The following is a 25,604-nucleotide window of genomic DNA, read 5'->3' on the forward strand; positions in this document are numbered from 1 at the left end:
CCCACTTCCGACCAGCCCTTCCCCTGCCTTCCCAGCCCCAGAGCGTGTCTAAATACCAGCTCGCGGCTGCGCGTGGATGCCAGCTGGGTACTGGTCCAGCAGGGAGCCTGGCTCTTCCACCGGAGGAAGGCTGGCTGTGGCTGCATCCCTGGCTCGGTGTCTCTTCTTCCTACGTTAATGACCGACCTTGTGGGGAGTTTTTGGTCCTGCCTCCCCAGAAGGCAGCTAAGGCGTTCTGTGGCTATTGTGCCCGTGAGGTCGATTCTAAGTTGGCCTCGAGGTGCTTTCAGTGACAGAGAAAACTCCCCAGAGGCAGCCAGGACCGGCGGTGAGGGGGAACGGGCCAGTTTTCCCTCAGGCTGCTGCTGGGTCTGCAGCGAGGACCAGGTCAGTGCAGAGAGCAGTGTGGGCCAAGGGGGCTGTCACTGTTGTTGGGTGGGTTTAGTATGCAGAGGGGCTGCGCCCCTGAGTGCGCCTGCCTCCCGGGGGGAGGCTGAGCAGGACTTTGAGCCCAAACCCAGGCCACTCAGGGCAAACCCAGAGGCTGGTCTGCCTTCATCCGGGTTGTCAGCTTGTCGCAAAAGGCTGTGATGGTGTCACGTGAACACCGGTGTCTGCTCTCCTCCTACCAGGGGTCTTCACAGCTCCGTACGACGGGCGCTACCTGATCACGGCCACGCTCACCCCCGAGAGGGACACGTACGTGGAAGCCGTCCTTTCGGTCGCCAACGCCAGCGTGGCACAGCTGCACACGGCCGGCTACAAGAGAGAATTCCTGGAATACCACCGGCCCCAGGGGGCCGTGCACACTTGTGGGGGCCCGGGGGCGTTCCACCTTATCGTGCACTTGAAGGCAGGGGACGGCGTCAACATCGTGGTGACCGGGGGCAGGTTGGCGCACACAGACTTTGACGAAATGTACTCCACGTTTAGTGGGGTTTTCTTATATCCTTTCCTGTCCCACCTCTGAGGTGGCCGGGCAAAGGAAGGGGAGAGTTGTAGGAACTCGGCAGCTTTAATGTATTCAGCGTGTGTGTGACTGGAGCACTGGTCTAGTTTCCTGCAGACACCCCACCACCTCCCCCAGGTAAAGGCCACGTCTGGCTGCCAAGGCAGCAAGGAGCAAACCACGGGCCAACGTGGCCCCGACGCCTAGAGTCGGAAGCGCCCCTGCCTGCCCGCCGGCTCCTCCCCTGCGTCTCCCAGCTCCCACCTCTGGCTCTGCCGTGGCCCGCGCTCTCTCCGAGGGGCCTGTGCTGGGCGTACAGGGTGCTGACCGCGGAGGCTCCAACTGCTGCCCGGTGGGATCACGCCCTGCTGCTGGAGAAGGACGAGCCGCTGAGAGGAGGCAGAGCTGGCCCCAGTGGCCAGGCTTTGCTGGAGCAGAGCTGTCGCCAGCTGCTTCTGTCTTCACTTACCCTGCATGTGGGAGAAGAGTTTAAACACTGAAGTGGCATGTGCCACCACAGACCTAGGGTGGACAGTGGGCTGTCCCAGGTTTGGCTCGCCACCCCCTCCCCCCCCCACCCCGGGTTTGCCTGGCTGAGAGGGACACGAGAGAGACTGTCATGTGGCTTGTTGGGCTCCTTGAATGACATGTACGACTTAAGTGCAAGACAGGGAGTGTCAATAAAGATGTAAAACACTTCCAGTTCAGTCTGGTGCCTTCTGGATTGAGAGTTGCTGCCGAAAAGCAAACTACAGTAAATGACTTCAATGGCTGCAGAAAGTAAGCTTGAGTCAATTCATCTCAACCATGCAACTGTTATCCCTCAGCATGCACGCCGTGCACTTGGGGGTTGTTCTTGGCTTGTAAAGACAGACAGACTAGATGTGCTTGGAGGTCAGAGTCCCCATGTGAGCCCCACAGCTGAAAAGGGGGCTCCTCCAGGGGGCGCTGGACATTCACATTGAACCCGCAGCTGCCCAGCTCACAGCAGATGCAGCTGTAAGGACTCCTGAGCTCCCAGGCAACAAGAGGCCCAACACAAAACCGACCACACTGAACACCGAGGTCATCTGAGGAAAGCAGGACTCCTCCCGTGGAGAGCACGCTCTGTTCCCGGGAAGCCCAGGCCCCTCACTCCTCTACGGGCGGCCACACCAGACCCTTAGCTCCACGTGGTCTTTGCTCATCAGGTTGGTAAAACCTGTTGGCCAACCAAGTGCCACTGGGGCTCCCCAGAGCCCCAGGGAAAGATGTGGACAATAGAAACAAGTTTCCTTGGCTGACATCAAGCCACCAGGGTTCTCTTATGCTGTAAGAATGTTTTTTCCAGGACTGCTTGCAAATGAGAGCCCAGGGCGGCCAGTGGACAGAGAGGCCGGCCTTCTCCCTCACCCCCTCCACCAGCTAGGGCGAAGGGGCCAAGAACGGAAGGCGGGGCCTCTCTGTCCGCAGCATGGGGGTGGGCCAGCACGCTTGTCCCATCTCTACAGCTGGGGAATTGGCTAGCTGTGGCTTCCTAGAAATGACTCATGGGAAAAACCCCACTGCAGTGGAGCATTTTCAGGAAAACCCAGTGGGCACACGCTTCTGCCCTCTCCACCTCACACCCCCTTTAAAGACCTTACCTGGTGCCAAAGGGGACAAATGCTCAATAGCCGGAAAGGCAGGGAGCAGACAGAAGGTAGAGAATTACTTTCCTCCACTCCACAGTCGGTGCTTAGAGCAGTAAGTGAAACACCCCCTCTGCCGGTGCATCCTGACTCATTTATTGACAACGAAGAAGTTCCGCTCTCTATCCACGACTGCAGCAGGTCCTGCGTTGACTTCAATGGGATGAAAGCTGGACCGTGGTTCACAGGAGTCAGCGTCTGTAGAAGGGAAAGGCTGTCCTCTTGCACAGAGAGAAGCAATCTGGGCTGAGCTCAGGCTGGGAGGCTCGGAGCAGCTCCTCCAGACGTCAGCGGCCCGGCGCTGTGAGCCTGGGAGTGAGACATGTGGACCAGGCCCCTGGACTCCAATCAGGCACAAGGTTACAACTTCTGAACCAAGGGGTTGCTGAGAAGAAGGTCAGGGCGCCCCCCCCCCCACCGAGAGAAGCAGAGACAGGACCGGGACGTTCTGCCCCCACATCTAACATCAGCAAATGGCCTCACACTTAAATGGTGAAAAACAACGAAAGACGACCAGAGGTAAAGACCGCAAATCAGTGCAAACCTCATTTGACGTCACTCCCGCGTTAGTGCATTAACCTTTCTCAGTGACCCTATCATCTTATTTCTCACAATTTGCAGTTTGAAAGGAAAGACGTATTTGTGATCAGAGACGTGTGAAACGTGGCTTTACACGCATCCACACCCACTTCCTACACATCCACGCGCGCTGTCCCCGTCCCATCCCATCAACGGGAAAGGACAGCGCAGGGTCTGGTGGCGCAGCGGGGGCCGTGGTGGAGACGGGCTCTCGGCACTCCCCCGCTCCTGCCCAAGCGCTGGCGGCCAGTTCCAGTTCCTGATCGTGAACCTCCCTGTCTGAGCTCTTCCCTCCTCTCGCGGAGCACACCGCACAGAGCCGCGGCTCCCTCCTCCCCCCCACCCCCCACCTCTCACCCAGCCCACTCTGTTGCTTCGAGTGGCGGCAGCTTCCCCACGTGGAGGCGGAGGCGCACTCTCCAGCGGCTAGTGAGAGCCCGCAGGCTCCGTGTGTGCTGAGCCGTCTGGGGGATAAAGATACGCGAATAACATAACACGGGGGATGTGGTTTTTGATCCAAGACCACTTTGACTCTCCTAACAGCTGATGAAAACATCAGGACGGCTAAGTAGTATTCACCCAGAGGAAGGGTTTAATGCAAGGCGCTCAGGGGACCCCTGAAGGGCCGAGGGGCGGGGGAAGCAGCCTGGAGGGTGCCAGGGAGACTCCCCTAGAAATCACATATGTATGAATGGGTCACTGCCTGGCAGAACCTACAAAGCAAGAGAGGTTAGCTCCTGTGGGTGTAGCCTCACTCTGGAGTCAGGTTTTATAAACACAAACACCAAAAAAGAAGTCCTTTCTATACACAAATGTAAGTGTCAGCAAAGATCAAAATGCTAATTTATGGAAATTATCAATTTCTGGCAAGAGTTTAGAGAAGAGGATTTAATGTCCTCTGAAGGAGAGAGTCAGATGCATTCAGTTTACGTTCGTTTATTGTTGTAACATTTTGTTTTGAACATCAAACACTGCACCAAAATGAGCCATTTATCTTAAGACAGTTGTCTTCGCCATAAACTAAGTACTGAACTGATGTTTACAATTTCTGACAGCTTAAAAAACTTGTTAGTGGCACTGCTGTGCCTAATAATCAAATATGTCATCACAGACTGAACGTAATGATTAAATTAAAAGAGTAAAGTTTTCCCTTCCCTTTCTTACCTTTAAAACAAACCAAAAAAAGTAGTTTTCACCTGGAAAGAGCACTTACTTTAAACAAAAACTCAATCTTCAACCAGTTTCATGAAACCCAGCATTCTCTAAAACAGAGGAAGACAAGGCTTCCCAGAGTAACTATGATGATACTTGAAAAGATGATAAAATTCCCTGGCAGAGTCTGTTTTCACCAACTTGCAAAACCTGAGAGTTTACTCTCTGCCCATTTCTTCGGTCTTGCCTGCAGCTTCAAGGACACCCTCCAGAAGGGCCACGTGCGGCCAAAGGCACGAGTACTTTCCGGATGGTGAGCTGGCTCTTGTTCCTAGACTGTCAACAGCTTTCATTTCATGACATCACACTAGTAAGCTTTTTCTTTTTCCAGCTGAAAACTATGCAGATGTTTTAAAGCACTTTAAAGCACAGCAAACACGATACGGACACGCGGGCCAAGTCTGCATGCTCTGGGCCCACGCGCGCACTTCGTAAGCCCTGCAGAGATGCAGATGTCAACACTAGAGCCATACAAGCTTCAGCACGCGGACGCCAAGGCAGATACTCAAGTCGGGTTGGACTGGAAAGAGGGAAAGGGGCCACGGCCATTTCACCAGTGGAGCAGCGGAGAAGGCGATTAGAAGAGCCCAGTCCACCTCGCCACCGCCCCCACCCCGTGACGTTGCCCGTCCCCGAAAGCAGCGAGAGGCTGCTGCTCCTTCATTAGCTCCCATCAGAAGGGTCTGTGTACAAACACACTCGAGGGCATCTCTCTTTCACAGAAAGAACAAATGTCATTTGTACCAAATGGCAATGGATTTTCAGCACAAACTTAATACTTTCTTAACACTATAGTAATAGTAATCATCTACTTTCAGCAAAAGGGACTCCTTTAAATAAGGAAAAAGACTCAGGTTAATTAGCATATGTACCCACTGGATCAATCTGCGGTGACAAAATGATAAAGTCTAGTGCTGATGGCCCCCAGGCAGAGGGGTCAGCCACCCTCAGTGCAGGGCCGGGAGACCTGGGTTCCCAGGTTTGACCCTCTAAGATGCCCCTGTGTCCAGAGAGAAGAGCTTATCGAGAAAAAGAAAGTGTCTAGTCAGAAACTCCTTAAAGGACAGCCAACAAAAGACTACAGAAGGTGCGTTATCAAGATTTCCGTACCGCACATAGCAAAGCCCTACGAAGCTCAGGGTAACTGCCTAAAGCAAACGTGGGGCGACAGGCCGATGGCATCTATGAGATGAAGTAACTGCAGGGCCACCGTACAAGGAATTGATTTCACTAACTGGGCAGAACTTCATACAAGCACAACCTATTTTCCCTGACCTACTGTACATAAATAAATTCTTTAAATGATGAGTCCTTGAGCTATTTACGGTGGGACGGTTTGCACCGGAGGAAGCGTGTGTGGCTCCGCCAGCCTCTGCCACTGAGAGCTGCGTTCCGGGGACTGTGCCATCGTCCCTGCACCCAACAGCACTGGGAAACACGGCTCAACTGAGTCAGGGACTTTCAACTCTCCAATCTGGAAAATAACCGCCCCCATTTCCCCAGCTCTAGATCAGCTATTATTTCGGTGGAGCAAACTACAAGGAAGAGTGCCCCTGCCAGACCAGCACAGGGAAAGCACACGTGGTAAAGGAAACCGTGGGGGCCGGGGGCCGGGCCTGCACTGCTCTGAAGCGTTCCCATCGGGCGCCCGCCCTCCGCTCTGGAACCTGCCCACTGCTCTCTCACCCAACGCAGGGCTGTGTGTGGGCCCTGCTGCTCTCAGGAGAGCTCCTGTCTAATAGTTTTCTCGATTCTAACACCAAGGGGACCGTCCACACCCAGCCTCACCTCTGCAGGCTCGTGCTCACAGCTCTGCAGAGGCTTGTGGACAGAACCCCCCTTCTCTGGGGCGGCCTGCTCGGGTCCGACAAGAGCTCATCACAACCAGGCTGGGAAACTGGGCTGCAGGCAGGGGGACGGAGAAAGGACCCTTCCCAGGACCCGTCACAAGTGCTCACCTGCATTTCCAAGGCCTCCCTAAGAACAGAGCTGTTCCTTGCTGTTTAACCAACTCCTGCTGCTAGGAAGGCTCTTACGGGCATCACATACATCCTGCAAGACCTGCTCCTTCCTGCCAGTCCGAGACACGACACCTCAGTTCAGGTCCCCACCGTGGAAGAGTCACAGGGGAGAAGGCAATGATATAAGGACCTTATGTTCCCCCGAAGCCCGCGTTTGTCACCCCGGGGGCCCGAGCAAGCGTCCCGTTTCCGTGGAGCAGGGAGGGAGGAGCCACAGAAGAAACGTGCACAGGCGGTTTGGACCGACATCACCACTGGACCCTGATCCCCTGAAGAAGGCCCTCCTTTTGAGAGAAACACTTTCAACTGCCCAGTGGAAATTAGAACACTTTACTTTGTGCAACATTTTGGTCCACTCTTAGCTTCTTTTTTCTTCTTTTTAAATCAGGCAATTAAAGGAGCACCCAGCACACAACACAGAGCGTGTGGGAGGACAGGCCAGTGAAAAGAGCCCAGGCCTCCGGCCTCAGGCCCGAGCTCCCCTCGCGGCTCCGGCCACGGCACCGAACAGCAGCCCCTCAGGGCCCGGGAGGGGGAAGGGGGAAGGCGGTTCCAGCCCCAGCAGCTTTCCCGTCCCTGCTGGTGCCCGACTGTCAGCACGTCTTGTCCCACACCTGTGGCTGGGAGGGGACCCCATGTCCTCTGTCCAGCAGAAGGGCTGGTCACCTTCCCTTGCTGCATGGCGAGTGACGGAGGGCCTCCTGCTGGAGGTGCGGCCTCAGGCCAGGTCGTCCAGGTCCACCTCAGGGATCGGGTCTCGCCAGTAGCAGAAGGAGCTGAACTCCGGGCACGGAAAGGCGGAATTCTGTTCCTTGTTGAGAAGTGGGAACACGTGTTCCACGAGCTCGCTCAGTCTGTGATACCTGGCAGAAGGAAGTGGGGAAGAAGCACAGCAACTGTTATTCATCAGTTCATCTGGGAGCACAGACTGTAGGTTGTACAGCCAGTTACTCAGATTCCACAGATGGGAAGGATCCCAGACAGGCCTCCTTCTCAGGGCACTGCCACCCTCCTCAAAGTCTAGGCCCCTCAGCACCCCCCCCAACAGCTACGGCAGAGGAGAAGACACCCCGGCAGAGAGGAAAGCCTGCAGAGGCAGGTGCAGTTCTGATCCTTGGCCCCTGGCTGCGGGGCTCCAGGCTGAGGGGTGGGAACGCACTTACGATGACTTGTTTCCTTTGGTCCTCTCTTGTATCAGCTCACCCTTGGGGTTCACGGTGAAGATCCTGCAGTCTGGAACTCCAACTTGTGTGTAAGCGTAGACATCCTGCAGCAGAAAACATGGGGCAGGGTGGTTACAGAGAGAAGAAATGAGGAGATGGTCCTGCGGTTCCTGGGAGCCAGAAAATCGCCTCGACGGGAGACTGTGTGCGGAAATCACGTGAAGCTGGCGCGGCGCAGCTCTGCCACTGGAGCCGAGCTTTAGACACACACGAACTCAAGAGCGGAGCCACCGCAGAGGGCGCTCGGGAAGCCAGAAAACTTGGGCGCCACGGAGACGCCAGGGGCCTCGGAGCAGCAGATGGGAAGCGGTAATCAAGGGGGGCCCTCGAGACCTGGTTCTGGGGTGAATCCAAGACTCGGCTTAGAATCACTCAGAACATGAGTCGGAACTGCTTGAGGAAATGGAATGGAAGCCACAGAGACAGAGGGTGTGCCCTCTGTCACACACCTACATTCTGGGGCACATCTCCACCGACAGGCCCTTCCTGACCGCTGGAGAAAATTTACAGCAGATATCAGCAGAACAGACATTCACTGTGCCTATACAACTGGTCTGAGAACTAACACAGGGCTATACCCTAAAAGTACACTCCTCCGAGTTTCACACACCACATCCAAGTGTGTAGCCCAGAAGACACACTTACGTTTGGACGGTTTCCAAAGGCCGCATAGAAGGGCTGCTTAGACGGGGCAAAGAGATTCCTGATATCATTTAGACACTCAATTTTGAACTTCTCTGGTTTCTTTTCTATTACTTCCCTAGGAGAAGAAAATACAAATATAATCACCAAATCCAAAACGGTAGCTTTCCTTGGTGTGTGGTCCTAAAGAGACTTTACAGTGCTCACAACCAACCAGTTTTTTAATCCTTCATAACCGGTGTCTTTCTCCTTCTTTGCCAACCTGACTTCTCAACCGTGTCTGACACAGACCAGGTGAGCTATGTGTGAGTTAGAACAATACGGAACCAAGATGCAGAAGCTCTCGTCAGGCCCCCGTGTGCGCGCAGGTGCACGCACACGCACGCATACGCACACAGAGGCACCTGTGGAAGGCGGAGAACAGGCTGCTGGGGGACAGCATCAGGGGGCCGCGGGGCAGGATCGTGCCCTTGTCGTTGACCCAGTGCAGGTAGCCGCGGGTCATGTCGGCCATGCCGATGGCGCGGGCGGAGCAGTACAGGAACTTGTAGCCATTCCTGAAAGAGAACGCGTCCTGTTTAGCCCGTGTGCTTTGGCTAAAGGGGGGAAAATGCGTTTTTCTTTTTAAAGGTCCAAATAAAGTTCCTCTCGTTTACTATGAAAATCAAATTCTTAAATTTAATAGAAAAAATTGTTAGGATTATAAAGATCTCACCATCCCATCAAAAACGCCATGGGTGGAAAATGGAGGTACATGCAACCAGGGATTACGCTAAATTTACAAGTAATGATACAGCTTCAGCATCTGGTCCATGGAAGCCAAATTACAAAACAGACAAAGATTTGAGGTTATCTTTAAACAATCTGCTATAGATGAAAGATACAAAGGATTTCACTTATATAGGCAATTTCCAGAATGCAAATCATTCTATAAAACAAGGAGCAAAACTTTACCTGGGTAACTGACATACTCATAATTTTCATATTATGACATTTTCAACTTGTGCTTAAGACACTGTAATTCTGCAGATCAACTTAACTCATAGGTATTGGGATCCCACAAAGGCCAAGGCACTATTTTCTCACCAAAAAAGTACTCTGACAGAGAGGACCCCATGGTAAATTGATTACCCCATGCATGCATTACCTACTTAAAGCAATACAATTAAAAATACTCAAAAAACCAAACCTGAAAATTGGCTCTCCTGTTAAATTACAGCTAAAACCCCCAAGTACAGCTATGATTATAGACACAGGCAGTGCCTACAACCCACAGCCCTGTGAAAACAAGATGACAAGGTTAACATGCGTAACAACGCATACCATGCCGGGCACAGAGCTCCTGTCCCACAGATGGCGGCTCACACTTTCCCCTGCGTGAGGCTCTAGGAAGGGGTGGGAAAGGAGAGCGGGAATAGCTGGCACATGAACAAGATTTCTGTGGACTGGCTGATGAACACTCTTTTTCTAGCTTTTTCAAGCAAAATTCTAGCTCACCAGACACGTGGGTCGGGATACCTACTCATTGATGGAATGGTAGAGCTTTGCGATACCCTGATGAGTCCAGTCTTTACCCAGCTGTGGAAGGATCTGTCCTAAAGCATCAGACCTAAGAGGGCAGAAACAGACAAAGGTATCAGGAACCAAGCATATAAAGCCAAGTGTTTACCTATTTAGTTAAATACGAGCTGCCAGCAGCTGCCGGACGGGGGAGAGGTGGAGGGACAATGCCCAACGGTGGTTTCCTTGGCCTGTGCACAGGAGACAAGGACTCCACCAGGGGTCCAGGGTTGCAGAAGAGCAATCAGACATGAGGGAATTGACCACCACACATCCTGTTTTTCTCCTCCCTAATCTCAACAGCTTCTTCTTCCCCCCATACCAGAATTTGGAGACAAAATAACTAAATCCTCTCCGAAGTTATCATTAATATTTTTTTTTGGCTGCGCTGCACGGCTTGCGGGATCTCAGTTCCCCAACCAGGGACTGAACCTGGGCCACCGCACTCGTAACCACTGGGCCTCCAGGGAATTCCCCAAGTGTCATTTTTGACGTTACGTCTGTACAGTCCCACCTATTTCCTCCCTCCATAAGATGACTCTGTGGGGACTGCACTCAGGACATCTCAGTGTGTACAGTTTAAAAACTCTCCTGATGGTAGCTAGTTGCCCAGGTGAGGGACCCCCCACCACCACCACCACACACTGAGCTGGGCCCCCTTCCCTGTCACCCCAAGGCTCCTGCTTACTTGGTTATCGTCCCGTCGATGTCAGAAATGATGACCTTGTCGTTCCAGTCCCACAAGTAAATGGTCCCCGCACAGCGGCAGGTGCCTTGATACTGGGTTGTAATGCTAAACACGACGTCATTTGGGCCGTCTTGGAGCTTCAGTTTTGCCTTTTATAAAAAGTATAAGAATAAAAATCAGAGTTTTGAAAATTAATAGCACATCACTTGGATGGAATTACATGCAACAATTAAGTCACACTTTCCAGGAATACGTGGTCAGAGAAACTGCTTATGATACAATGTTACGTGAAAAAGGATCCCAGCCTCTTAAATACATAAATGTGTGTGTGTGAACACAGAAAGAACGGACGGAAATACACAAGACATAGTAACTATTTAAAAAAAAAAAAAAAAGCTAAGAAAATCAGCGGAAAACACAGTTTTGGAACAGAATCTGAACATTCCCCAAACCAGCAGCAGCGTTTTGGGATCCCAGCTCAGGAAGGATGGCTCGGGGCTGCGCCCATGGCTCACACGAGCCACTGCCTGAACCATGTGTTAGGTGCCAGGCACTCTTCTGATCACAACCCGCCCCGCCCCCCGCCAACCTTTTCCTCTGTACCCGGGACTGCCCTGGAGCACAGCAGGACAATTTCATATTGAAAATGGGTGGAAGTCAGGGAGTGGGAAGTAAAAAGGAAGGGGGAAACTGCATCTAAGTAAGAAAATGTCATTTCCCTATGGTTGTGGCTCCTAAAAGACAGTGTGTGGCCCAGTGCTGGGCCAGACGTGTAAGATTCATCCTGGAGGGGGCTTCCCTGGTGGCACAGTGGTTGAGAATCTGCCTGCCAATGCAGGGGACATGGGTTCGAGCCCTGGTCTGGGAAGATCCCACATGCCGCGGAGCAACTAGGCCCGTGAGCCACAACTAACTGAGCCTGCGCGTCTGGAGCCTATGCTCCGCAACAAGAGAGGCTGCGACAGTGAGAGGCCCGCGCACTGTGATGAAGAGTGGCCCCCGAAAAAAAAAAAAAAGAGTGGCCCCCGCTTGCCCCAACTAGAGAAAGCCCTCGCACAGAAACGAAGACCCAACACAGCCAAAAATTAATTAAAAAAGGAAAAAGAATGCAACACAATTCTTTAGAAAAACAAACAACAACAAAAAAAACATTCATCCTGGAAACAGGCTGAGAACACAGATGCCCTGGTTCACTCCCAGACACGGAGGTGGGAGGCCCGGGGGTGAAGGAGGAGGAAGCGTGCTGCAGGTCCTCAGGTGGTCCCAGTGTGAGGGACGCTGCTGTCCCGGACATAGGTGAGCATTTCCACGACCACACGCTGGGCCACGTGTGTAAGGCTTGGGGCCAGGCGGACAGGAGAGGAGACCCGTCGAGTTAAACAGTTACTGAGCTCACGTGACTTGGATCCACCCAGACCACATGCAACTCACGATCTGGTCTGAGGACAGACGAAGAGACTTCTTATAGGAGGTGGTGCTGCTGTGGCTCGGTGGCTCCGTAGGGATGGGGTCCACTTGGATGGATTCTTCCAGCTCCTGGGACCCCTCGTCACTCGACGAGTCTTCCTCAGCCGGCCTGTTCAACACAACCCCGTTACTGAAGAGGCAGCGGGACGTTTTACAGACGACAGCTTTTCATTTAGGATCAAGAAGAGAAAGAGATCCCAAATCCATTCTCGGAGGAGCCGTTCCCCAGACCCAGGGTACACACCTGCGTATTCCTCCTCCCTCTACAACTGGCCGGCGGTTACTCGCCCACTGTGACTGGCCATTTTCTGCTACAACCAGTGAATGCTACTAGGCCCGCTGATTCTTGTTGAAAAGGATGTGTATGTTTCTAAAGATACAAATCTTTAAAATCTTTCTTAGTGATTTAAGAAACTAACAAGATTTTATACAGTCCTTTCAAAAGAAGAGGGTAAAGAGCAAGAAGATAGACAAACCCAAGTGTTTAGAGAAAAGGGAAGAGAAAAGAACCTGATGGAGGAAGAAACAGGGTGGCAGAAACAAGAATGGGGTATGTCGTGGCACCAATCCACGGGGCAGCCAATCCACATGTCCAAGGCAGCTCTACTCCTTCCAAGAAATGAAAGGGACCCATGCCCAACTCAGATCCTGTTACATCTCCCCTGCTGTGCCTGACAGCCAGGGAGCAGGGCACCAGGGACAGCACATCTCACAATTCCGCAAGATCTGCTTCCCAAAGGCCTGCATTTCAGGGCATCCGAGTCCATGGCTCCAGGACAGGAGCAAGGTATTCAGAAAGCAGTGAGGAGTATATTTACTGTAAGCTGATGACATAGTCTACGCACACGCACACGCGCGCACACACACCCCACACACACCCCCATGCTACACGGCACGGTTTGCGGAATCTTGGTTTCCTGACCAGGGACTGAACCTGGGGCCCCAGCAGTGAGAGTGCTGAGTCCTAACGCTGGACCGCCAGGGGAGTCCTGAAGCTGATGATATTTTTTAAAGAAAAGCGGAAGTTATCATCTGCTAACTGAGCAGCAGAAGGAAGCCACTGACTGTCATGCACGTCCACAGGACAAAGACATTTCTGACTAAGAATTAAACAAAACGGCCAACGTCAGCTTGAATGCAGTGGCCGAGGCGGGGGAGCCTGGAGAGACCGGGGGCCCCCACCTGCCACTGGCTGGCTCCTTCGCGCTCGACGGCCGGTCGATGGGCGGTGGCACCTCCGATTTCCCTTCCTTGGCCTCTGGCAGCTGGAACGGCAAGATAACAATGACAATGTGCAGTTCTCCCCGTACGGACAAGCAAAAGTTCCTCAGTACAGTAGCTCTCTCCAGGAACGAGCAAAACTGCTTTCTGAATCCGCAACTTAAAAACGCTTAAGAAACAAACTTCCTCTAGTTTGAGCCAAAAGGACAGAAACCTGAGAGAGAAGTCATATGCTGTTTGTGCAGAAAGCTGCCTCCACAAAGTCAGGGGCAGGAATTGTTGAGAGCGCACCAGCTCAGTCACACAGCATAATAAAACTAGGTCCACGGCAGGGATGCCGGACCTGCAGAACAGAGGGGACTGATGCCCCTCCCTCCAGCGGCGGAAGGTGGCAAGCTCTGGCTTTCCAGCCGGTGACGCGGCACCATGGAAACGGCATCAGCTCTTGGGGCAGACTTAAGGTCACAGCCCAGCTCCAGCCCTCACCAGTTACGTGCCCTCGGTCAAGCTACATCACCTCCTTGTGCTCCAGCTTCCTCACCTGTAAAACAGGAATCCAAACACCTACGCTGCTGGGCTGTCGTAAAGGTGAGAGGTAATGCAGCATGGGAAGCACCTAGCATCAGCCCTGCACACGTAACTGTTTAAACACGGTGACTACTATTATTAAAAGAGCATCATGTGGCCCAACTTGACTTGTGCTTGGCAAAAAGAAGATTCACTTCTTTTCAGCCCATGGAAAGGATCACCTCCAGCTCAGTTACCTGTTTGGTTATGCTCTCTCTCTTACGCCAAAACCACCAGCGACCAGATTTCTTTGGCATCTTATCTTTGACCCAGGACTCAACTGTGGCCTGAAAACAATCAACACAGGTGAGTCTAGCCATCTGTCAGTCACAAGGCACTCGACTCCTTTCAACCATTAATGTGCAGGATGGTGAGCAACGCTTTCCACACCTCCCAGACTTCTCTGAAAGATGGACAGTGTCCTCTTTTGTGGCAGTTCTGTGGTATGAGATTGGGTGGTCTGGCTACGTAGGAGCAGCCCTCTTAGGGGCTGGCAGGCAGCCTGCTCTCATTTCTCTACCCTTGGGAAACATGGTTCTCATGAGTTACGAGGACCAGCTAGGCTGATGATGTCGTCCTGGTGGACAGATGCAGAGCAAAGCTTCATGTTCTACATGTTTTAACCACCAGCTGAGTGAACCACACCGATGCCACGCTTCTGGCGGCCACATCACCCTCTTCTTGCTGCTTCTTGCCTTATTAACGGGAGGAAATGTTTTCACTTATCCTATATTTAACTAACAATCAGTAAAATCTCTCAACCTTCATATATCATCAGAAACCGGTATAAATATCTAGTAAAAATGGCAAAGATATGGCAGCCCAGGTAATTTCCTACACTTTGGGGTATGAGATGATTTGAGTGATAATACTAATTTTAGAATATTAAATCAAACTGAACAGTACCCAGTTTAGAAATATGCACATCTGGATTTTTCGAAGCACTACATACTGTAGATACCTCTGAGGGGGGCAACAAACAGCGGAGGATCTCACCTTAGGTAAGCTCTTCTGGAAGACCTGCAGGCTGAGGATCATGGGAGCCGCCAACGCCCAGTTGTAGTAACTGTGAGAGTAAAACCGTGCAAGACCGTCACACAAGAGAGGAGAGGGCGGGAGGGAGAAATACCACATAAAATGCCTTATTCTCTTCAATGAAAAGATGATCAGCTCGGTTGCTTGCCACATAAGTAATCTTTGCTTCAAGCCAAACTTCTCTGAGCAGAGAAGCAGCACAATGTACTGGGTGGGCCAAAAGGTTCGCTCGGTTATTTCCGCAGGATGGCTCTAGTAGCACTCAGTTGTCTTTTAACTTCATTTGAAACAATTTTGTTAGACTGTATTGTGACAGGTGTCACATCAGCATGCATTTAAAAAAAGACTTATGGGGCTTCCCTGGTGGCGCAGTGGTTAAGCACCCGCCTGCCAATGCAGGGGACAGGGGTTCGATCCCCGGTCCAGGAAGATCCCACATGCTGTGGAGCAACTAAGTCCGTGCGCCACAACTACTGACCTGTGCTCTAGAGCTCGTGAGCCACAACTACTGAGCCCACGCGCCACAACTACTGAAGCCTGCGCACCTAGAGCCCGTGCTCCGCAACAAGAGAAGCCACCGCAATGAGAAGCCCACACACCACAACGAAGAGTAGCCCCCACTCGCCGCAAGTAGAGAAAGCCTGCGCGCAGCAACGAAGACCCAATGCAACCAAAAATAAATAAATTTAAAAGAAAGAAAGACATCAAAATTGGTGAATTTTTGTGTAGCCATTTTAACACTGAAGCTGGAAGAAAAAAGCAACATTTTCGGCATATTATGCTTTATGATTTCAAGAAAGGTAAAAATGCAACTGAAACGCATACAAAGATTTGTGCAGTGTATGGAGAAGGTGCTGTGACTGAACGTTTCAAAAGTGGTTTGTGAAGTTTCGTGCTGGAGATTTTCGCTGGATGATGCTCCACAGTCAGGGCAGACCAGCTGAAGTTGACAGCAATCAAACCAAAACCATCATTGAGAACAATCAACGTTATACCACATGGGAGATAGCTGACATACTCAAAGTATGAGTATGAAAATCATCTGCACCAGCCTGGTCATGGGAATCGCTTTGATGTTTGGGTTCCCCATAAGTTAAGGGAAAAAAACCTTCTTGACCATATTTCTGCATGTGATTCTCTATTGAAATGTAATGAAAACATTCCGTTTTTAAAGCAAATTGTGATGGGCGATGAAAAGTGGATACTGTACAACAATGTGGAACGGAAGAGAGCGTGGGGCAAGCGAAATGAACCACCACCGACCACACCAAAGGCCAGTCTTCATCCAAAGAAGGTGATGTTGTATATGTGGTGGGGATGGAAGGGAGTCCTCTATTATGAGCTCCTTCCGGAAAACCAAATGATTAATTCCAACAAGTACCTCTCCCAATTAGACCAACTTGAAAGCAGCACTTGACAAAAAGCGACTGGAATTAATCAACAGAAAACGGGTAATCTTCCACCAGGATAACACAAGACCGCATATTTCTTTGATGACCGGCAAAAACTGTTACAGCTTGGCTGGGAAGTTCTGATTCATCTGCCGTATTCACCAGACATTGCATCTTCGGATTTCCATTCATTTCGGTCTTTACAAAATTCTCTTAATGGAAGAAATTTTCAATTCCCTGGAAGACTGCAAAAGGCACCTGGAACAGTTCTTTGCTCAAAAAAGATAAAAAGTTTTGGGAAGATGGAATTACAAAGTTGCCTGAAAAATGGCAGAAGGTAGTGGAACAAAAGGGTGAATACGTTGTTCAATAAAGTTCTTGGTGAAAATGAAAAATGTGCCTTTAATTTTACTTAAAAAACTGAAGGCACTTTTTGGCCCACCCAATATAAAACAGAGTAGCATTTCAACACCTCATTTGAAAATAAAGCTGAGGCTTTACCTTCACTTCAGAGTCACTCACTGCCCATTAGCTCGTTTATATGAAATGTCATATTTTATAGCAAGAAAGACTGTAATGGTTAAAAACAGCACTTGGGGAAAAAAACCTGCAAGAGTATTTAATAATTACAAAAGCAAGAGTATTTACCGGTTATATATCCGTATTACAAGGTTGGGATTGTCTATAAGTCCAGGGTTTTCTGCAAATTCATGGTAAGTAATGATATGCTCCATAAATTTCTCTGCAGGGTAAAACAATAATTATCCACTTGGTTAGCGCTTACATAGACAAATACCCATATGAGATTATCACAATACCACCTACATTGAAGGGACGATAAGATTTTTGAAAAGTCCTTTAAAACAAACTAACAAGAAACCCACCAACTAACTTTCTTATATGCATCAAAAGCAAATGTCAGACACTTGAGGTTTTTTCCCCCCCAGGACAAGAAAGAACACTTCTTTTCTACTCCTCCTCTGCTACCACTCCTCCCGCAGATGGGATAAAACAAAACTAAAAACCAAAAACCAAACAAACAAACAAAGAAAAATGGAAGTAAGTCAGAAAGAGAAAGGCAAATACCGTATGCTAACACATACATATATAGAATTTAAGAAAAAAAAATGTCATGAAGAACCTAGGGGTAAGACAGGAATAAAGACACAGACAGACCTACTAGAGAATGGACTTGAGGATATATGGGGAGGGGGAAGGGTAAGCTGTGACAAAGCGAGAGAGAGAGGCATGGACATATATACACTACCAAACGTAAGGTAGATAGCTAGTGGGAAGCAGCCGCATAGCACAGGGAGATCAGCTCGGTGCTTTGTGACCGCCTGGAGGGGTGGGATAGGGAGGGTGGGAGGGAGGGAGACGCAAGAGGGAAGAGATATGGGAACATATGTATATGTATAACTGATTCCCTTTGTTATAAAGCAGGAACTAACACACCATTGTAAAGCAATTATACTCCAATAAAGATGTAAAAAAAATTAAAAAAAAGAAAAATGGGAGAAAGGGATAAACCAGGACTCCTAGGAAAATAGATTACAGATGTGGCGAGAGGGAGGAAGATATGAAGGCACAGACGTGCACACGCTCCACTCCGTAACCAGTGAAAACTGAGCTTCATTCTTCTAAGCAGGAGAGACTGCATACCTGGGGAATACTCGTGGGGGTCTTACAGCATTAAGTGCACAAGTACAAGCTACGTTAGAAAAAACAATCAGAACATTTTACAATGCTTGGAGGAAAGAAACCAAACACACACCAGAATTTGGCGTAGGGTCTCGTCAAGAAATAAATTCCAAGCTCTTGCAGAATAAACGAGAACTGCGCATGAACTTCTGTATGCTGATCGCAACCCTGCGCTCTGATGCAGGCCAGCAGAGGCAATTCTCCCTGGGGTTGCTCCTCCTGGCAGTCTGTATATTTATTACTTTTACTTGCCGTTTCTGCCTCCCCCAATGACAAACTCTACCTAAGTGAACAATATTCTTTTTAAGTATAAATTTTATAGTTTACATAAATTGTATATCCCCTCCTCCACCTATATTTTTTAAAGTGAAGGCTTATGAGGATTATAATTAAAATGTGACCTATTTAACTTTGTCCCTAGAGGGAACCACTGGCCGTAATAACACGCTCTTAATTTCTAGCAAAAAGTAAAACAAACAAATAGAATTAAGAGGTGGAAAAGAGGCACAGCGATCACCCTGTGACGCTAAGAAAAAGAAGATTCAGGGAAGCACAGACGTGAGGCTCAGGGTGCCTGGCCTGCCACACGCAGAAGATGAAGGATGATGTTAGTTGTAAAAAGAAAATCTTTCCTTAGAGGAAAGTCAATCAAGGGCCACTAGCCAAACTGAGAAAACATTAAGAAGAGTTCAGTTTACAAAAGGAGGGAAAACCAGAAAGGCCAAATAACTTGGGACAGACGTACACACGGCTGCTCAAGCCACAGCAGAGTCGTCTGAACCGGCCCCGCTAAGCAGCTCCCTTGTCTTGTCTTGAGCACCTTTACTCTCCTGCGCCAACTCTCAAGATGAGACAGAAAGTAATCCCTTCTACCTTTAGCCAGCAACATCCATCTACTCAGAAGACAATCAATTTTGGCAGCCTCAGGCCCTCCTCTCCTGTCTCAGACTTGGGGCAGCCAGGCCCCAGTCCCACAACTACTCTTCCAACAACCTTACAGAAGAGAAGGTGGCCAGAGCTGCACTGACCCCGGCCGCCCAGCAGGCGGGCCGCCCAAGACCTCGGCCCCAGACACGTGCCATCTGCCACCCATTTACCTGTGGCGTCACCCCAACACAAGGTACCTAAGTGAAGGGCCAAGAGTCCGACAGCAAAGGGGGACCCCGGTTACCTGCACAAGACCCCGTGAGCTGGATTCCCACAACGGCTCAAGGCTGCTTTCTCAGTGGGGCAGGCGTGACTGCTGGCCTACCTTTAGAAATCTCTCCGTTCTCGCTGAGGCCCCCGCAGAGGGACAGGGTGACGTCGGGCAAGTCCATGGCAGAGTCTGAGAGGCACTCGGTGCCGCTGTCGGCGGCCGCGCTGCCCACAGACTGTGGGGACTGGGAGCCAGAGAGCGTGTCGGACTCGGGCCACTGCCTGGAGCCGGGCTCCGACTCGCTGCGGGAGGAAAGCATGGCCTTCACACAGCTGCCCGCGTTCCCAGCTTCCCAACCACAGGGCTCCCTGGGTGCTGTGAACAGGAGCAGGCTGACCTGCCATCGGACGCGGCTTTCCTTAGGGAGTGCTGAAAATCCTATCACAGATGACCCTGAAATGACCTAACAGCACTGCTGAGGAATTAACTGGATACAGCGAACACGTCACAAACATCACTACCGTCATTCACAGTAATGCGAACTTTTCAAAGGTGGCAGCTCTGACTTAAAGGGGCAAAAGAGTTATAAGCATTTATTTACATCGTATGATGAAAATGACAGAGTAATTAAGAAAAATCTGATGTTTGAAAACCTTTTGATCTTAACTTCCTAGAAAAGGCTGCAGTGCTATATACATCCTGTAGAAAATGCTGTAGTCCAAGGTTGTATTATTTTTAAAAACAAGGCTTTTCTAAATCATCTGTTACTTCACGAAATACAACAAAGAAATTAACCAAGTGAAAATTCTCAGGAGCCTAGACACACCTCAAGAAAGAAAATGTAGTGAGAAACTAGAAATAAGCTGTTTTACACTAGTGAGCGCCAGAACCAAAGTCGAGGGTATTCAATATTTTCACTTTTCTAAATAAGGTTTTAGAAGCTGATCCTAAAGGAAACTTTCTGTAATGGAGCATAAGTTTGAGAGAAAAAAAACCCAAGGAAATGACGCCGTTAAGTCTGTTAGTCATGAATGTTTACTGCTCTATTTCAACGTCACATTGAAATACTGTTCCAGAATTTTCAAATTCTTTTACTTTTTTTTTTTAAAAAAAGCCACTATATGAATGTATGGGCTATCCAGTGAAGTTATATGACCGTTAGGGAAAAATCTGAAATTTGAACAGTAGGTGGCAGCAGAGTACAGCTATGTCATAAATAGAAAGCAGTTTCGAACAGGATCATGTTTTGTATCTGAGCCTCTGAAGAAAGCTTTAGGTTTTTGGGAATTCTCTCTCCTAAGAGCAATGTACACACATATCACAATACTGAGATCAATCGGATCAACAGAATGTGTTCCTCACTGGAAATGGTGAAAAAGCCAAAGCCACCTAAAGCAGCAAAACCTGCTGTTACGCTGGGGTCCCAGTGCAGGCCGACCCCTGGAGTAAAACACAAACACCCTTGTCTTCAACCTCCTAGGCACACGGCTAGGCCCCCCCTGCAGTCACGTGTGGCCACTTGATCAGATGACTGAGCTGTCCATGTGGACAGAAGGCGTGTGCTGTGTCCTCCCCAAGCTGGGCCCCTGAGTAAACTGCCCCACGTGATCCTCTCCTTTCCCCACTGAGGCCCCGGAGGGCATGGTGGAGGCTCAGGATGGAAGGAGCTTGCGCTCCTGAGCCTGTGTGCAAGGCCTCCCACCAAACACCAGCACTAGAACAGCATCACGTGAGCAAGAAATCAACTGCTGTGGTCAAGCCACCAAGGTCTTGAGTTTTATCAGTCAGAGCAGCTGGTGTGACCCTCACCGACGCCACCACTTAAATGCACAGAGGACCCACCTGACTCAACAGGCCGCCAAACCCAAGAGACTGATGTGATTTAGGGCAAAGTTGAGCTCTAATTACAAATACTGGCTATTCAGTCAAGACGGCAATGGCCACGATGATAAAACAAATGCTTACAAGCATTTCAATAATCTCACTGTCTCTCAGTGTTGATGAATGTCTCTAGAAACAACCAGCTTCTGAGGTAAGGCTTGGTGAATGGCAACGGTCCCAGATGGTGAAGTTATAACAGCACAGGGAGGCCCCACTGCAGTAGTCACGCTTCCCCATTTTTTAAAAGGGAAACTAAGAAATCTGTCTTAGGAATCCCAGCGTAAATAAATGATTAAGGACTGGGAGATTGGAAACAAAGAGATAATTTTAAGACAGCTTACATTTTAACTTTCTTATTGGAAAAAAAAAAGGACCAGTTTTCAGTTCTCTCACCTTAAAAACCCAGCTATTACTTCAAAAGAAGTGGATACTTGGAGACAATGTAGGGCAGAAAGCTAGGAAGGAGTTTTAAGGATCTTCCAAAACTATCTGTAAAAATTTAAGTATCTTCTTTTCAATCCCATCTTTCTATTTTAAATAAAAACTTAAGACATGCTATTCAATAATTTACCTAAAAATGTTTAATTATGTGTGACTATGGCTCAGTATATTCAAGCCATACTTCTCACGAGAAAAGTAAATTGTTTTTTTATAATCATAGATGGAGTATTATCATGGAATTTCCCCAAGAATGGAAGTGACCTTGGGAAAACAGTGCAAGTCTATCGCTGCTGAGATCTCGGTGTTATTCCAAGGTGAGAGTCACGGAGGAGAAGGGGGAGGGGGTGCCAGGGGTTGCGGAGAGCTGAGCTCCAGGGGTGCGCAGGCCCTAGAAGGGGCCCCACCAGACCCAGGACTGCAAGCGGAGACTCACTGAAGAGTGGAGGCCTTCTTTGCAAAGCATCTCTGAATAAAGATATTTTACCTTTAAAATACATAGTAAAGGAAACAAATGCTAATGAACAGGAGTTGCTAAACTGAAGTCACACCCACTGTTAGGCCCTTACGTAGGCTTCACTAGTACACCTTACCTTCTTACTGTATTGAAAATCTTTTCATAAATAGGTAAATTATTAATTTCAAATCACTACAGTCAAAACAACACATGTACAATTTCTGAATTTTCCAAAATCTGAAGCAATCATCCAACTTATTAGCTAAAGGATACCATCCCCATGCTCTTTTTTCTCAGACAGAATGCTCTGCTCTAGAAACACAGAGAATATTTCAGAGCTGCCCACTCTTCAATCTAAAATCCACTACCTTTTGGGGAAATAGAGAGCTGCGACCTCAGGTTCTAGCGCCTTCAGGTCATCCAGGTAAATATCATCAGGTCCCTGGTGCTGGCTTCTCTTGTGGACACCTGTTTTTGTTTAAAAAAAAAAAAAACCATTGGAGATGAGAACTTGGTTATTCTTCATTTACAACTCTGCAAGAAAACAAAGGTTTGCAAGGAATAAAACAGACCACGATTGGAATTACGTTGTATTTTTAAAGGTGTCAACTAACCTCTTTCCCTGTGTGGGTTCTCATCATCCACGCGAATGGAAGAGGGCGTCAGGGTCGCACTCCTGACAGCCGCCCAATAAACACGCGCTGAGTCACGCATTCTTTCACCTGCTCTCACGTGAATAATCCTGGGCCCTAAATCGTTTACACTTGAAGGTTAACGTTTATTATATTTACAGCACGAACAAAGGAGACCGAACCCGAACCTGATGTGACTACCAGCATGGAGAAAGAGGCCATAATTCTAAAGCCACGAGGGGAGGCTTGCGGGGAACAGGGTGCTCACTCGGTGCCTGCCGAGGGCAGGACCCCTCACCGTGGGCAAACCTGGCAGTCAACGCCTTCGACACAGGATCACGGTTAGCATCTCATAGTGGGACATGATGAGATGCAGTAGGGAGCATCTTCAATTCAAAAAATAAAGAATATTTAACCCAAATCCAATCACGCCTCTAGAGCTGTGCTGCCCACTCATCACTGCCACACGTGGCTGCTGTGCACGTGACCTGACCTAATCTGAGTGAGGTCTGTAAAACGTGAGAAGTGTGTGCGTGTTTATCTTTAGTTCTGTGCTATTTCAACACGTGCATTTCATGCGTCTACCATCACAGTCAATATAAAATACTGTCACCACACAGATCCTGCTGTGACCGTTTACAGCTCTACCCACTTCTCTCTTGTTCCCTCCCCCACCCCACTGCTAACCCCCAGCTGCCGCTAATCTGTTCTTCCCTTCTCTAACTTGGTAACTTCAAGCATGTTATATAAATAGAATCATACCACATGTAACTTCTTCACATTGGCTTGCTTGCTATCTTTACTCATCATAATTTCCTCAGATTCATCCAAGTTCTTGCGTATTATCACTAGTTTGTTCCTTTTCTTCCCTTAGTATTTCATGGTATGAAGCACTTATTACAGGTTGCTTAACCATTCACCATTCAAAGGACATCTGGGTTATTTCTAGTTTGAGACTATCAAGTATAAATCTGCTATTAAAATTACCGCACAGGTTTTTGTGTGAACGTAATTTTCACTTGTCTGGTATATTTTCCCAAAATTATGATCCAATGCCTCTGCTTCCTCACCAACATATGATGGCGCTACTATTTTTATTCTGGTCATTCTGGTTTTAATTTGTATATATCCAAAGAACAATGATGTTTAAAAAAAAACGAAAAACACATACCAGCTTTCCAAGGCTTACTATAAAAAATGTAAAATAGCTCCATAACGTCTACATTAATTACTTGTTAAAACTATAATAGTTTGAAATTACTGCTTTAGATAGAATACGTTACTAAACTTAGTTTCACTTGTTTATTTTTACTTTTTTAATGTTAGAAGACTTAAGTTCCAGTTTAAGGAAATACGGGAATGTCCCTTTGAAAAAACAATCAGATACATCCAGACTGTGAGAAAGTAAGTACACAAGACAATAGCCTGGGCTCTTCAAAAGGTCAGTAACATGGGTGCAGAGAGGGAAAGAGTGGTAGTGGCGGGTGTGTGCGTGTGTGCGCTCGTGTGCGCACAAGCACACGAGCTGTTCTAAACAAAAAAGGTTAAACACAAAAACCAAATGCAGGGCTTCCCTGGTGGTGCAGTGGTTGAGAGTCCACCTGCCGATGCAGGGGACGCGGGTTCGTGCCCCGGTCTGGGAAGATCCCACATGCCGTGGAGCGGCTGGGCCCGTGAGCCATGGCCGCTGAGCCTGCGCGTCCGGAGCCTGTGCTCCGCGACGGGAGAGACCACAAACAGTGAGAGGCCCGCGTACCGCAAAAAAAAAAAAAAAAGTTGGGGGAAAAAAGAATGAGGCCAAATCCATGGTGGAAACCACCACTCGGTGTTCTATCTCTCCAGTCTATTCCTGCCTTGAGTGCCGAGAACAGGGGTCATTATTCCCTGGACTAAAACCGGAACACGGGATACCCCCTTAGCAGTTCTTAGAGTAGCACACGTGATTTGAGAAGATGGGCTGAGCTAGGAAGAAGCAGGTACCTAGTTCCTCACCGGCCGGGTGAGCACATGTGGCCACAAACACCCCTGACAGTCATATTCTTTTATTTTAAATGAACTGCTTCTGAGTGACCCTGAAGGCCCATACCTGTAGTGGCTATTAAGTCAGTTTGTGATCGTCTAACTTATGGTGCTGGCATGTTTTGCAAAGTGAAGTAGGTGTTTGGCTCTATGTGACAATTGAATATTTTTAGGGAAGGTTTTACTTCCCTAAAAATAGGCCCAAAGCCAGTGTTCAGATATACTGTAACCAGTATCAATGTCAACTTTATATTTTTCAACAGTAAGAATGTTCTGATGGATGTCAACTACTTTCCAAAGTGAGAGCTGCAGAGCCAGGAGCTGCACCCTGTCTTCTAACTGTTAGAGGATTCCAATCAACAATCAAAGGAAGAGAACACACACTAGTAACTGGTGTGCATTTATTTAAGGTCCATATTACTGCACCAAAAGTACAGTAGCTTGGCCTCAACTAACCAGATGTTTCAGGTGTGAGCATTTCTCTAGTCTAATTTTTTCTGTTAAACGTAACTGTCTGGGATTCTACGTCACGTTATTGACACACCTAGTCATTAAAGGGGTTAACTTTAGTCATTCACTGATTTTAATGCTTTCGTAAGTTTTTCAATAAATGCTTCTCAGGGGCCTGAGCAGCCACGGCCGGGAGAGGGAGGAGGTCAGAGTTACCTCCAGGGGCGCCTGAGCCCCCTCTGAGTGCGGCAGGTCCCAGTCAGGAGCACAGACACAACGGCAGCCCCCGAGTATTAACTGAAACCCTGGAGAGATTTACCACCTAGATTTCGGGCAGCCGAGGCCAAACCAAACCACCAATTACCTCTTTTCTTCGAGGGCGAGTCGGCTTTAGCGGCTGGTTTAGCTTCTGAGGGTGCCTCGGCGAAGGACGGGGGAGGAGGGTGGTGGGCATCCGACCCCTCGGGGGGCTCCCGAGGCCCCGATGCCAGGGCTGCTCCACTCCTCTGCTTCCCTGGGGCCCGGGGCTTGGGCTTCACGATGGTACAGACCGTCTCCCCCATGGAAGCATCCTTCTCAACTTCACTTAGGAGGTTGTCCTCGCTGGGAATTACCCGAAAATGGGTATTTTCTGATGGAGTAATCATAGCTGTCCTAGATCTC

The 25,604-nt window shown here is 49.1% G+C and overlaps 2 protein-coding genes across 2 annotated transcripts in view; one reads left to right on the plus strand and one right to left on the minus strand.

Moving 5' to 3' along the window:
- EMILIN2 (elastin microfibril interfacer 2) overlaps window positions 1-2,267 on the plus strand; it is a 51,165-nt gene extending 48,898 nt beyond the window's left edge. Inside the window, exon 8 of the mRNA XM_079943431.1 lies at window positions 633-2,267. Within this exon, the coding sequence (XP_079799557.1) occupies window positions 633-970 (338 nt within the window). The 3' untranslated portion in view covers window positions 971-2,267. The remainder of the gene's footprint in view (window positions 1-632) is intronic.
- A 918-nt stretch (window positions 2,268-3,185) lies between these two features.
- LPIN2 (lipin 2) overlaps window positions 3,186-25,604 on the minus strand; it is a 40,429-nt gene continuing 18,010 nt past the window's right edge. Inside the window, 14 exon segments of the mRNA XM_079942374.1 lie at window positions 3,186-7,294; window positions 7,595-7,698; window positions 8,300-8,414; window positions 8,701-8,853; window positions 9,819-9,905; window positions 10,545-10,693; window positions 11,976-12,120; window positions 13,194-13,276; window positions 13,997-14,086; window positions 14,796-14,865; window positions 16,874-16,967; window positions 19,179-19,366; window positions 22,209-22,308; window positions 25,306-25,595. Coding sequence (XP_079798500.1) covers window positions 7,150-7,294; window positions 7,595-7,698; window positions 8,300-8,414; window positions 8,701-8,853; window positions 9,819-9,905; window positions 10,545-10,693; window positions 11,976-12,120; window positions 13,194-13,276; window positions 13,997-14,086; window positions 14,796-14,865; window positions 16,874-16,967; window positions 19,179-19,366; window positions 22,209-22,308; window positions 25,306-25,595 — 1,813 coding nt within the window. The 3' untranslated portion in view covers window positions 3,186-7,149.

This window comes from Stenella coeruleoalba (genome assembly GCF_951394435.1).
Source record: "Stenella coeruleoalba genome assembly, chromosome: 14".
In the NCBI taxonomy this organism is placed as follows: domain Eukaryota; kingdom Metazoa; phylum Chordata; class Mammalia; order Artiodactyla; family Delphinidae; genus Stenella; species Stenella coeruleoalba.